The sequence below is a fragment of the Vanellus vanellus genome (genome assembly GCF_965231255.1).
Source record: "Vanellus vanellus genome assembly, chromosome: Z".
Classification (NCBI taxonomy): domain Eukaryota; kingdom Metazoa; phylum Chordata; class Aves; order Charadriiformes; family Charadriidae; genus Vanellus; species Vanellus vanellus.
In genome coordinates, this window is record NC_138908.1 from 25,711,243 (window position 1) to 25,725,586 (window position 14,344).

The 14,344-nt window shown below is 52.3% G+C and overlaps 1 protein-coding gene across 1 annotated transcript; it reads right to left on the bottom strand.

Annotated features, from left to right (window-relative positions):
- Window positions 1-256: 256 nt before the first annotated feature.
- LOC309683188 (tektin-3-like) lies at window positions 257-5,370 on the bottom strand (the record flags this gene model as incomplete). The annotated part of the gene is made up of 7 exons (XM_082497389.1): window positions 257-473; window positions 1,567-1,721; window positions 2,549-2,771; window positions 3,260-3,403; window positions 3,653-3,723; window positions 4,186-4,269; window positions 4,813-5,370. 7 exons carry the CDS (start codon window positions 5,368-5,370, stop codon window positions 257-259), a joined length of 1,452 nt encoding a protein of 483 aa, XP_082353515.1.
- Window positions 5,371-14,344: the final 8,974 nt, after the last annotated feature.

The following is a 14,344-nucleotide window of genomic DNA, read 5'->3' on the forward strand; positions in this document are numbered from 1 at the left end:
GAATCCCCGTGGGTGGATTTACTCTTAGTCGCTTACAAAGTATTTTCAGTGACTTTCTGGCACACCGTGAAAGTACAGTGGAAAGAGAAAAACCAAAGGCAAAAAAAATACCGGTAGACCGTATAACACACAAAAAGATCATTTAATTTCTACTCATGGCTTTCACCAGGAAGTGAAACTCTAATCAAGTATTTCCAAAGCCTCTTAGCCAAACTGGGAATCCCTCCCACAACAGATTCAGTGAGTTCAGCTGAGCCTAAATGGAACCCAGCAGCCGCACCGTGCTGGGAAAGGTCTTGCGCATGCCCATGCACTTCTCCTCATCAATGAAGAGTGTGTTGGCTTTGACGGCCAGGTCATGCTGCAAGACCGACTTGGTATGAACCAGCATTTGCAGGGTGTCCTCGGTGTCTCTCAGGCGCTGCTGGAGGCTCTGGACCGTCTCGTTGATTTTGTGGACCTCGTTGACAAGGCTGGAAAACAGCAAGAAACCCTGGTTAACAGTGCCATCGTGGGGGTGGTTTCTAGCGTGGCATTGCTGAAGGGCCCCTTGGTCACAGGATTTCCCCCTTCAGCGTGCTCAGACTAACTCAGACCCCCCGTTTCTGGCAGACGCATGGGAAAGCTGAGGGCAGAGCTCCTCCAGACCTCAGCGGGGAGGCATGGTTAAGTCTGCTCAAAGGCTTTGGCAATGCGCAGCCGCCTCTCCCAGAGCAGCTCGGGCCAGCAAGAAGAGGGATGAGCAGGTGTGGTTTCCTGTTCCTGCTTGGTTTGGGGGGTTTGTTGGCTCCCCCTCCTGGATTTCCCTGTGCAGGCATCCTCCCCATGCCCACAGATGCACACAAAGAAAACAGGACATCTGGGAGAGGCTAAAAGTGAATGTGAAACAAGGGGAGGATGGAAAAAACCCTTGTTGTACGAGATGCTGCAAAGGCTGTGGGGCTGGGTTTCAATTGCTCTGAAAAGGCTTCAGCTGGAGTCTTGCCCAACGGGCTCCCAGGAGGGGTGAACTTTGGGGTGCCTCAGAGGGGGTGCTGCTGGGCGCTCAGGCCAGCCTACTCCTCCACAGCTCCTCGGCGTGCAATCCCAAACAGACCACTGTGTCCTTGAAAGGATTTCCAGTGTCCTCGGAGAAGGTGAGGACAGCCCTTTCTGCTTCTCCATAGGGGGCACCCTTCCTTGCAGTTCCCCAAAAGGAAGGGCCTAAGGGATCTCAGCAGGATCCTGTTGGAGAGTAAAGGGCTCGTCCTTCAAAACTGAGCACATCCAACTGCCGGGAAGCAGGCTGGAGAGAAGATGGGGCTTACCCAAGCGGGAAGAATCCATCCCCTCATGGGGTGCCATCAGGCTATACCCGGCCATGGTGTACAGCCTCCTTTGTGGGCGCAGAGCTCTCCCAGCACCCAAAGGCTGCAATACCTGCTCATTGCTTTTGATTATAGCAGTGCGCTTATGGAAGGACTGTTGAAAGAAAAGCCCATGCTTAATTTTTCATGCAGTGCTACCCCCGGGTGCTACCAGCCGTAACTCCTCAAGGAGCCCACCAGACCCACGCTCCTGCCTTACCGGAGCTGGGCAGTGTCCCGGCACAGCTCCACGTTTGGTCTGCGTGTGCGCTCGTCCAGCCGGCTCTGAGCCACTTTTAAGGGAGGCCCTTGGTCTTTAATGGCCTTTTGGATGGCTTCGATGGTCTTCTCCACCTGGAAGATTTCCTGCAGCGTCTGGCGTAAAAAAGAAACCCATGCACAAATTAAAAAGTATCTTCTCAAGTGACAACATAATTACCCTTTCCTCCTGTCCATCTGCAGAACAATACAAGTTCAATAAGCAGACCCTGGGCTCAGACCCCTGTCATTCTGCTACACATCAAGGCGCAGAGCCAAGAGTAATTTTTCTTCAGGGAAAAACCTCTCTTGGCTCTTGCTGTCACATCAGAGGAGGTTTTGGAGCACTGATGGACCTATTGAATTCCCAGCTTCCCAAAATTACTGCTTGCTGGAACTAATCATCCATCAACAGTAACTCAGAGAGGGAAGGTTCTTCATGGATCCTCACTGAAAGACGTGGCATCAGCTCGCAGTGCTGCAAGCCCCGTCTTCCCTCAGTTACTCAATACAGTGTCGGGCACGTTTCAGGAAGCTTTCTATGAGACCCACAGCTCTGAGGCAGGTGTCCATCACTGATTTCCACTGACTCTGCTTGGCAAAGCAAACACACGCATGCCCGTGCAGCAGCCCCAGAGCACGGAGAGTGAAAGCACGTCCTTGGAGGAGAAGCAAGCCTGCAACCCCCCCAGCAGGCAGCCCAGCAGAGGCCCAGCAAGGCCGTTCTGGAGGGCAGCCAGCGCTTCTGAAGGAACTACCAGGAGATGCAACCAGCATTGGCATTTTCTGCTGGCAATCCCTGTGCTCCCAGGCTGCCAGTGAGGATGCCCTAGCAAAAACAGATCCCTTGAGATGAAATTACGGTGCCAACTCCTAAGGGTCCCACCTCAGGGGTGTCACTAGGAAGTGACAGTGACACACCGAAAGGGAGGGGTTCCGACTACCTTGGCCAGGTGGGTCCAGATCTTGCTCTTGGCATCGGCTGTCTCGCTGATGCGTTTGGTGAAGGCGATGTTCACCCTGTTGAACTGGCTCCGCATCTCGTTTGCCGCCACCACCAGCAGGTTCTCGATGTTGTCCCGCAGCTTGGAGGAGGCCGCCCGTTGGCTCTGTGAGCGGAGGATGTTGTCGTCTGTGATATTGGCCCAAGAGTCCGGCACCGAGATCCTTCAGGAGGTGAGGGGGAAGAAGAGGCCCCAGTAAGCCCGTAGTGCTGAAGCTGGACGTGGGCAGGCATGAAGCCTGCCTGGGAGCAGCACTGATTAAATGTATCTGAAATCTCTGTCTTTAATTTGAGCATAGGTTGTGGTTTAACTCTGGCCAGCAGCTAGGACCACACAGCCACTCTCAATGGAGGGGAAAGAGAAAGAACAGGACTCACGGGTGGAGATAGAGACAGTTTAATAGAACAACAACAGAAAATAAGAATGAGAAGAAGACTACGAGTAAGGGTAAGAATAAAGGTAAGGTTAACAATAACAATAACAGTAAGAATAACAATAAGCAGAGAGAAACGGTCCCACTCAGGCAGCTGTCTCCAGGCGGGATGGACGTGCCTTGACAGTGGGCTGGGGACAAGCAGCTCCCTGCCAGGGAGAGGCACCGTGCATCCCGGGCACAGCTTGCTGCTGGCGTGCCGCCCAGCGTGCACTCACGTGGCATCGACCCGCTCCACCGCTGGGTAGTAGCTGATGCCGTGGGAGGTGCTCCTCAGGTGGTGACACTTGTCATCGATGCGGTGGGCCGCCTGCTTGTGGGCCAGGTCCCTCTCCAGCTCGTGCTGGGCCACCCTGTTGGACCTTCAACATGCAAACAACAGCCATCGCTGGGGATGTTCAGGTGGAAGGGCTTCCTCCCCGCTCCAGTTCCCCGCAGCTCCCTCCCACGCAGCTCTGTCCTCCCATGAGCATCACTGCCCACTTCCCGGGGAGCCCGCCTGGCTTTTCCATCTGCACGGTGTGGGGAGAGGTCGGGGTCCGCTGGGGGTCCACATCACAACTGCAAATGCACATCAGCCCTACGGCATGACATAAGGAGCTCCTCCTTACGTGAGCTGGGCTTTGGCTTCATCCAGGTACCGCTGCATCTTCTCCTGGCACGACCTGATGACATTGACTTCCTGGGTAAAGGACACATGGCCCCATCATCAGTGTCTGTACTCAGTTGTCCTGATGCCACTCGTCCCCTCAGACCTCCCCAACCCTGCACACAGCAAGAACTTGCCTGCTTGTCTTTCTGCCCAGAGTAAACAGGCAGGGAGTGGAGAAAGTGCCCCCAAACTGCGTGCATGTCTTTAGTGCACTACTCCCTGAAGATGGTCACAGAACCCCCACACGCTACCCAAACACGCAGCTGCTCTTCAGCTATTCCTTCCTCTGTACGGCCAAGTCATACCCACACGGCGTGGGCATGCTGCTGCCTGGGGGAACACCATCCCCTGGCCCAGCAGGTTTTGGGGGGGTTGAAGAGCTGAGCACCTCCCCAGCGGTAAGGAGCCAGGTAGGGAAGAAGGCTGCAAAGCCTCAGTAGGGCAGTTTAGGTAAAACTGGCTTTAACACATGATCTGGGTGGCCCAACTTACCGTGAAGAGCTCTTTCTCCACATCATCATGGACGAGGTCAATGCCCATCCTCTTCTCCCGCTGAAGCAAGCACTGCTGAGCGACCTGTTGGGGACATGCCATCACTGTTGGGTGCAGGGGCAGGACTCTCTATAGAGAGAGTCCCCATCTCAAGAAATGGAAGAAAAGAAATTCTAGGCGGGCACAGAGGGGACACCAGGGGAACAAAGTGCCCAGGGCGGCTGCTTCAGCTGACAACAAGAAACCGAACTGCACCGTATGCATCAAATCAACATGAGGAAGCACGCGTGTCCCAGCTGCAACCAGAGCTGTGGCACAGGCACCTGTGTCAGCCTTGATGCTGACCTCCCCAGGGTGTTGTAGGAAGACATGGGCTTCTGTCTCCCAGTCCAGGAATTTGGATGTTCCGCCTACACAAATATTTGGTTAAGCAAATAGAATTGTGATGAGCTCATAACGGGCTGATAGGGGATGCAGCAGATGGGAAGACATTGCAAACTTAACTTATGGTCTCTTCATAAAAACTCTCTAGGTCTTGCGGAGCTGCAGTGGAACTTAGACATTTGAATGGCTGCAGTTGTTCCAGCAGTAGGCTACAGCTTGCAGCCCACTGGACAGAGTGCTTACCTGGAGAGGGGCCTCCGTCTCAGCCAAGGCCCTTTCTAGTCTCTTCTTCATGTCTGTGAGCGTGTTGGTCTCCCCGATCATCTCATCCAGCTCACGGCAGAGCTCCCCTTTCCAAAACTCAATAGCATTCACACGTCCTCCCAGGCTTTTGGTGCTTTCTTCTTGTGTTTTCTTTGTCTGCTGGTATTTATCCCCAATCATGCGGGTGGTATCAACTCTCAGAGCCTCCGCATTGTGCCGGGAAGTCTCTGACTCTTTGTACTTGGTCAGGTTGGACCTGTACCAGTCGTCAGGGGTGTAGCGGGTGAAGAGGGTTGTTCTGTTGGAAATGTAAGGGAGTTTCTCGCTGGTGGTCATCCCCTGGGAAGTTTTGGAAAAGGGAGCCAAAGCTGGTTTGATGGCATCTCTTTTAGAGTAGGTGCTGGGCATCCAGGGGAGGCTGGAGCTCTGAGGCAACGGGTAGTACGGGAAACGGTCCTTATAGCTGGAAGCCATGGTGTTGATGGCAGGCAGAACCTTGGCACGTCTTGCCGTTAAGCGAGAGCCGACAGCCTCCATTCCTGACCACTGCTCTTCAAGTACTTGTCCTGCACAGAGGAGGAGATAGAAGACAACTTCCCTCAGTCAGCACCTGCACTTGCCTTCCTTCTTACAGCAACACATGCAGCTTCTAACACAAACAGCAACGCACACAGCACCCACAGGTCACCTGTACAGGCCTAAAACTCTTGAAAGCAAATGCCTTCTCACAGCACCCCAAGCATTTGTATCTGGAAAGGGATTTGAATTTGTTTAGTATCTAGCCTCAAGTATTGAAATGCGGAGAAAAGCAAAGCATGGCTGCTCAGGAGAATGGCAGATATTAGCCTTCATTCTCCTCAAATCTGTCAATCCCGTGAAAGTGTAGCTGGTGATTGTCTTGTGTTCATTGGCTTCTTTTGGTTGGCGTATGTGCTGATCTTCTAGTACTCCAGATGTCCTTTTCTCTTTCAAAGTGCCCTTTCCAGCCCCGATAGCTGCGCCCCTTTGGACCAACCCAGTGTGATTGGTGGGTCAGGGACTCAATCCTCACCCCCCACCTTCACTTGCATTGATGCTTTGCAGATCTATATCCAAATTTGACCCCCCTCCAGCTATTTCAGTCTCAAGAGAACAGCCCTCTCTTGACTTGCAAAGGAAGAAAAATGCCTACGCCTCACCTGACGTAAAATCGATGCACTTGGAAAGGAGAAATCCCAGACAGTCTTTTCAGAGGGGTGTGTAAACAGCAGCCTTGCAGGAGCCCTAGGAGGAATGGCCACACGTGAAGATTTTGCTACCGAGAACTGCATACGGCATTGTGGGTGCTACTGCTCTTTTCAGATTCAGGGTATCAGTCAGTTGTTGTCAGAAACATCATGCAGAGGGCCAGCAAATGTCCCTAACACACCGCATCTGAGGCCAAACCCTCAGGAGGCGACTCAGGAGGTACCCCATCCCCTCCCCACAGCTCCCAGCCTGGCTCAGAGCCCAGTGAAAGGTGAGGACACTGGTGTGCTGCAACAAGATGCCTGGGTGGGAGTGGGGTTTGACACAAAGCATGTGCTCAATCCCATCTGTTACAGCATGAAAGCCACTTGAGTCCTTCAAAAATGGGAAGTTTGCATAAAAAATACTTTCCCATAATGGTACATACTGACCCGAAACCTCCAGAGGCTTGGGAGTGCCCGGGAGGGCGGCTACTCCCTGCTGTGCTGTGGGGTTCGGTGGCAGCACTGCCAGACACTGCAGCGTCCCCAGTGCCCTGTGTGACACAGAACCAGGGCAGCGTTGCCAGGGGCGCAGGGCGCTCAGGGACCGGGTTCTGCCTGGGCAGCTCCCTGCAGCCGCTATGGCAACCTGATGCAGCCCTTTGGTGCCCGGTGCTCTTGATGGGCAACCCGGGGCCACCCGTGGGCAGCTCAGTGCAGACTCCGGGCAACCAGACTGCCTTTGCTGTGACAATTGATCCCGTCCCTGGACAACTCCCGCTGCCATCCATGGGCAACCCAGTACAGCCTTTGGGTGTCTGCTCCGGCCAATCAAGGGGACTTGTCTCCAACTTTTGATAACACCCATCAGGCCAACTGTCAGCACCCCTGTGCCCCATTGTCCCCAGAAGAAACATTTTCATTTCCTTCATGTTACCACTTGAGGTTAACTGTGAGCTATGTATATGGCTCATCAAATACTCAGGCTGATACAGCTGTCTTCTCATTGCCGCCTTTGGTTTCCTCCTGTTTTCCCACCTATTGCAGCTGCACACTGAGACCGGACCAAATGTTTTACAGCTTCTCAGGGGTGCACTGACACCCTGCCCCACCGCTCCTGCTTTCTGTGCACACGTACACACGGAGCCGGCCTCCATGAGAAAGCAATGCCTCTGCTGCCAAAGATCTGAGATAGAGAAGAACTCCAACTGTTTTCTGTATACAAAGGTTAGCACACTTTGATTTCACTTTAAATACATGTCTTGCTTTAGTCGGGTTAAAATCGACTTCATGGCATAGGGAAACCAGTCAAATTCACAAGCTACGGGACTGTCGTGGTTTAGGCCAAAATCCACTACTGGGGACCTGTGGCACCCCAGATGGCACCGACAGATGCTCCCCTCTACCCCTCTTCAAAGAGAGAGGCAGAGGAGGAAAAAGAGACTTATGAGTTTAGAAGGAACTAAAGTACTTTAATGAAGTATTAATAATAAAAGAAAAGAAAAAATGAAAAATAGACACAAAACCCTATCAAGCTCCCGAGATGACAATGACGTCACCGGCTGGCACTGGGGCAGTCCCAGGCTGGACGCAGTGACGGACGGGAACTGGATTCCGGATCTGGATTCAGAATCGGGATCACAGGCAGATGAACAGAGTCCTCCTCAGACGTCGGCCGTTGAAGGAAGAGCTGCCCCTTTGATCCCTCAGCTTTTATACTGAGCATGAGGCAGATGGGATGGAATACCCTGTTGGTGAGTTTTGGGTCACCTGTCCTGTCCGCTTCTCCCTGCAGGTGGGACTCCACTATGCTTTTCCGCTTCCGACCCTCCAACGGGGCAAATAACAAAGTTGGTTGGCCTTGGGGGTTATAGCAATAAGTATAAGCAGGAGCCTCTCTGCATACCATGTCTGGGCATCAGCTACAAACAAGTGGTCTTATCACTCTGAGAGAGTGAACGCTGTCTGCACAATATGCAGTTAATTTCAGTAGTTGGAAGAGGCCCAGCTAACAAGCGAAGTTACTGAACAAAATTGGTTCTGTTTTACCTCAAACCAGGACATTCCACCCCTTATTCCATACCATTTGCATCTTGCTCAGATTACTATTACTTTTATCTATCAAATTTACACACACACAGATTATATATATGAGATGGATACATGCAGGTCACTCATCTATGGTTTACATTTACCTACAAAAGTTATATGCAAAAGTCCATTTAGTTCATGATTGCAGGATCTCATCTCAGGGCAGGAAAGATGGTACGAAATTCACTCTGGTTTGTGCCCACGGATAGCATGTTCATCTTGAAGAGCTTGCTGGATGCCACTTGATGAAGCTATCTCAGGTTTCATCACCTCTCTATTATCCTGAAAAGCACGTATGGAACACTGTTAGTATTATGTAGTGATCAGCATCATACTGCTCAGGATTGAGTATTCTCACCAAGGGTTAAATTCCCTTGAGGTACACATTGACCTTCTCCATCCTTCAGCATCACCCACCAAGTACATCCAGGTCCTTGAGCAAAAACAGTCCCACGAATGGGTTTGCTTTTGCCTGAAGCAGGAAAAACCCAAACAGTTTTCCCTAACAAATTCCTTCCATGCACCACAGGGACTTTATCCCCTTCTACAGTATGTAAAAGGTCTGATTGAGCAGGACCAGCTCGATTGATAGATCCCCTGGTGTTAACTAGCCGGGTAGCTTGCTCTAAATGCTTGTCCCAATTTTTAAAGGTTCCACCCCTCCTATTGCTTTTAGGGTGGTTTTTAACAGTCCATTGTATCGCTCAATCTTCCCAGAAGCTGGTGCATGATAGGGGATAGGATATATCCACTCTACGCCATCTTCTTTTGCCCAATTACTTATAAGATTGTTTTCAAAATGAGTCCCGTTGTCTGACTCAATTCTTTCTGGGCCGCCATGTCGCCACACGACTTGCTTTTCAAGGCCCAGGATAGTATTCCGGGCAGTGGCATGGGGTACGGCAGAGCTTTCCAACCATCCGGTGCTTGCTTCCACCATTGTAAGCACATAGCGCTTACCCTGGCGAGTTTGAGGGAGCGTGATGTAATCAGTTTGCCAAGCCTCCCCATACCTATATTTCAGCCACTGTCCCCCATACCACAAAGGTTTTAACCATTTAGCTTGCTTGATTTCGGCGCATGTTTCACAGTCGCGGATAACCTGCGCAATAGTGTCCATGGTTAAATCCACCCCTCGGTCATGGGCCCATTTATATGTTGCATCCCTTCCTTGATGACCGGAAGTGTCACGGGCCCACTGAGCTAAGAATAGTTCACCTTTATGTTCCCAGTCCAAGTCTGTCTGGAAAATTTGAGCAGCCTGATCCGCTTGCTGATTGTTTTGATGTTCCTCGGTGGCCCGACTCATGGGTACGTGGGCATCTACGTGATGTACCTTTACGACTAGGTTCGCTAGCCGCTCAGCAATGTCTTGCCACAGCTCAGCAGCCCAGACGGGTTTATCTCTGCGCTGCCAGTTGCTCTGCTTCCACTGCTTTACCCACCCCCACAGAGCATTTGCCACCATCCATGAGTCAGTATAGAGATAGAGTATTGGACACTTTTCTCGTTCAGCAACATCTAACGCCAGCTGGATGGCTTTTACCTCTGCAAATTGACTCGATTCACCTTGTCCTTCAGCAGCTTCCGTGACTTGTCGTGTAGGACTCCACACAGCAGCTTTCCACCTTCCATGTTTTCCTAGAATACGACAAGACCCATCAGTAAACAAGGCATACTGTTTCTCATTATCTGAGAGTTCATTATATGGTGCAGCTTCCTCAGCACGTGTCACCACCTCCTCTAGTGCCTTCCCCAAGTCTTTGCCTTCGGGCTAATTTGTGATGACTTCTACGATTCCTGGGCCATATGGCTTTCCTATTCGAGCTCACTGCGTGATTAAGGCAACCCACTTACTCCAGGTAGCATCGGCGGCATGATGAGTAGAAGGAACTTTACCCTTGAACATCCAGCCCAGTACTGTAATCGGGGCGCCAGGAGGAGCTGTGCCTCAGTACCAATTACTTCTGAAGCAGCTCTAACTCCTTCATATGCTGCCAAGATTTCTTTCTCAGTTGGAGCATAGTTGGCCTCGGAGCCTTTATATCCTCCACTCCAGAATCCTAGGGGTCGACCTCGAGTCTCCCCTGGTGCTTTCTGCCAGAGGCTCCAGGTAGGGCCATTGTCCCCGGCTGCAGTGTAGAGCGCATTTCTAATGTCCCGTCCAGTTTGGACTGCTCCAAGGGCTACTGCATGCACAATCTCTTGTTTAATTTGCTCAAAGGCTTGTCATTGCTCAGGGCCCCACAGAAACTCATTTTTCTTTCGAGCTACTTCATAGAGAGGTTTCACAATCTGGCTATAACCTGGAATATGCATTCTCCAGAAACCCACAACACCTAAAAAGGCTTGTCTTTCCTTTTTGTTAGTAGGTGGGGACATAGATGTTATTCCGTTAATCATATCCGTTGGGATCTGGTGACGGCCATCTTGCCACCTAATGCCCAAGAACTGGAGTTCTCGTGCAGGTCCCTTAACCTTACCTCCTTTAATGGCAAAACCTGCTTTCAGAAGAATCTTAATTATTTTCCTACCTTTGTGGAAAACTTCTTCCACCGAATTACCCCACACAATGATGTCATCGATGTATTGTAGGTGTTCTGGAGCTCCACCCTTCTCCAGTGCGGTCTGGATCAGTCCATGGCAAACAGTAGGGCTGTGTTTCCACCCCTGGGGCAGTCGATTCCAGGTGTACTGGACACCCCTCCAGGTGAAAGCAAACTGTGGCCTGCACTCTGCTGCTAAAGGAATAGAGAAAAAGGCATTAGCAATGTCAATTGTAGCATACCATTGGGCTGCCTTTGACTCCAGTTCATACTGAAGTTGGAGCATGTCTGGCACAGCAGCACTCAGTGGTGGTGTGACTTCATTCAGGCCACGACAGTCTACTGTTAATCTCCAGTCCCCCGTCAGACTTTCGCACTGGCCATAGAGGGCTGTTAAAGGGTGAGCGAGTTTTGCTGATCACTCCTTGGCTCTCTAGCCGGCGAATCAGGGGATGGATGGGAATCAGGGAGTCTCGGTTGGTGCGATACTGTCGTCGATGCACCGTGGCAGTAGCAATTGGCACCTGCTGATCTTCAACCCTCAGCAGTCCCACAACAGAAGGGTCATCTGAAAGACCGGGTAAGGTAGACAGCTGTGTAACATCCTCAGTGTCTACAGCTGCTATACCAAAAGCCCACCGATACCCTTTTTGGTCTTTAAAACACCCTCTCTTGAGATAGTCTATGCCAAGGATGCACGGAGCATCTGGACCAGTAACAATGGGGTGTTTCTCCCATTTATTCCCAGGTAGGCTCACTTCAGCCTCTAATACAGTCAGTTCTTGAGATCCGCCTGTCACTCCAGACATGGTGACAGTTTCTGCCCCTTTATGATTCAAGGGCAATAGGGTACACTGTGCACCAGTGTCCACCAGGGCTTTATACTTTTGTGGCTCTAATGTGCCAGGCCATCGAATCCACACAGTCCAATAAATTCGGTTGTCCCTCTCCTCCTCCTGGCCGGAGGCAGGGCACCTCATGCTAAGCAGGTTCCCACCAGCCAGCACCCCCAAGTCCTTCTCGGCGAGGCTGCTCTCAATCCATTCTCCACCCAGCCTGTATTTGTGCATGGGATTGCCCTGATCCACGTGCAGGACCTTGCACTTGGCCTTGTTGTACATCACGAGCTCGGCACGGGCCCGCCTCTCCAGCCTGTCCAGGTCCCTCTGGATGGCATCCCTTCCCTCCAGCGTGTCGACTGCAACACGCAGCTGGGTGCCATTGGCAAACTTGCCGAGGGTGCGCTCCATCCCAACACCCATGTCACCGGCAAAGACGCTAAACAGCGCCAGTCCCAATAGCGACGCCTGAAGAATGCCGCTCCTCACTGGTCTCTACTTGGACATTGATCAGTTGACCGCAACTCTTTGAGTGCAGCCACCCAGCCAATTCCTTCTCCACCGAGTAGTCCATCCGTGGAACCCATGTCTCTCCAACTGGGAGACGTGAACGTTGTGTGTGACAGCGTCAAATCCTTTCCGGGTAGGTGATAGTTGCTCTTCCCTTATCCACCAACGCTGTAATGCTACATTCACCGGTCTGTTCTCTCAAGCACTAGAGAAAACGTGGGCCCATTGCTGAACCCCAAACAAGAGGCAGTGCCCAGATGAGGCCTGATGGGTGCTGAGCAGAGGTGATCAGCCTTGCGCCCTCTGGCTAGGGGAGAAAAATTGGAAAAACTCCCTGCAAGAGAGCCAAGTGCTGCCCCTGACTCCCCGTGGGGGGAACCAGGGGAGCCCAAGAGGGCTGGCCAGCAGTGCTGAAGCGTGGGGAGAGACTGTGAGACTTTGCTTGCTGGCTTGTTTTTCTTGTCTTTGTTGGTTGCTTTGTGACCACGTGCACAGCAGGTTATAACTATACCATCAAATTAGAGGACAGCTTCTCATAGTGCAAGGCATTCGCTCTTTTTTCTATATGTTTCCCCATGCGGAAACGTATATCACGTTAGAACGTGAGGCAACATATGTTAGAATGTCAGACTCAAATAAAGAACCTGGGGATATAGAAACAGGTAGAGGCCATGCTTTGCTTCCAGACTCCCTATAGCACACTGTATTCATTTAGAAATTGAATGATTTTAACTCCTGAATAGCAATGTGCCCCCTAAACCGCACTGTGAGCGAGGAGAAGGGCCATGCAATATGGTAAGTAATCTTATCCTTGAATTGTTTTGATCAGGTTGCATCACTGGTCTCCACGCAGAGTTTGTGAGCATTCCCTGGGGTATTCAGGGCATCCCAGATAAAATCCTCTGTTGTAAACAGGAGCAACAAATCTCAAAAATTTTGCAAAGTTCAAAGCAAGGCGGGGAGGAAGATTTTTATTTCAAAATAGAATTGATTTCACCCATTCCCGTGTATGGTGTCATAGGCGCATATTTCTCAGCAGCTGAACATGTCTTTCCACCCAGTCTGGAAAAGAATTCCTGGAGGTGAGGCAGAGGACGAGAGGCACAGCCTTTGGAGGCCTCTTCCCCTCTTTCTATTTGTCCTTAGGCGCTGGTTCTTCGATGTGCTGTGGGAGGAAGCAGGGGAGCCCAAAGGGCTGGCCAACAGTCCTGGAGTACGTGGACAGCCTGTGGGACGTTGTCCTGCAGCCTCCCAGGGAGGCATGGGACATTATCAAATGAACCCTCTTGCTGTATGTGCCTGGAGATATGTACCACGGCCACCGGAACCTGACGGGACCCTGGGAAGACACAGCCAAGACCTCACTGACTGGCATGAAACACTGACGCTGAGCACGGGACCAGAGGTGGCAGATGGAATGAGCAGTGGCGTTGCGGTAACCCCCGAGGCACTGCCAGGGCAAGCGCCGTGGGCAAGGACAGCCCATTGCCATGTCCCCGAGGAAGGGACAGTGACATCACTGAGCGATGGGTTCTGGTTTTCCCTGGCCCTGCCAGGTTCGGGCAGCCGGGGCAGCCCACCATGTGCTGGAGCTGGAGGGCATCCATGCTCCTGGGGGGTGGGAGGGCAGCCCTGTTGCCTCCCGGGGAGGGTCTCCTGCACCCAGCCCAGCCCCCTCCGGAAGCCCTGCCACACACAATGTGGGCCAGCTCCCCAGCACCCCCACAGCTGCCCTTGCTGGGGATGCCGGCAGCTCCGCCTCTGCCCCCATTCCCATCCCAGAGGAGCAAGAAGAGCCGCAGGAGGAGCCAGAGGACACTGCGCCAGGTCCCTCCACTTCCAGCCAGGGCAGGGAACGCTCCCCTGGGGAGACACAGCGACCCGCAAAGAGGAGGGCTGGCAGCCCTGAGGACTCTTCACCACCCAGCAAGAGGCCAGCCCACCAGCAACGCTAGAAGAACGACCCAGGAGCTGCTGAAACCAGGGCTGGGCCATCATCTGGGGCATGTGCCAGCCCCCAGGAAGATCAGAAGCCTCTCCTTAGTAGTCTGGATGTAGTGATCAGAGAGAGGAATAAAGGCACGAAAGCTCCAGAAACAGTCTCCGTGTTCCTAACAATGCAGGTGGCGTTGCTATCCTCACCCGTGCTGTCTTTTCCCGGTGCTATACCCGCTGTTTCCTCTCTGTGTTCTTAGAAGAGCAGCACGGGGCTTCCCCCTCTGGTCTGGCACAACCTCGTTACCCTGCTTGGACTACCCCAGGGTAGTTACTCCCCTGTTACTCTCAGAGTGCATCTCTCCCCAGAGCACAGCCCCCT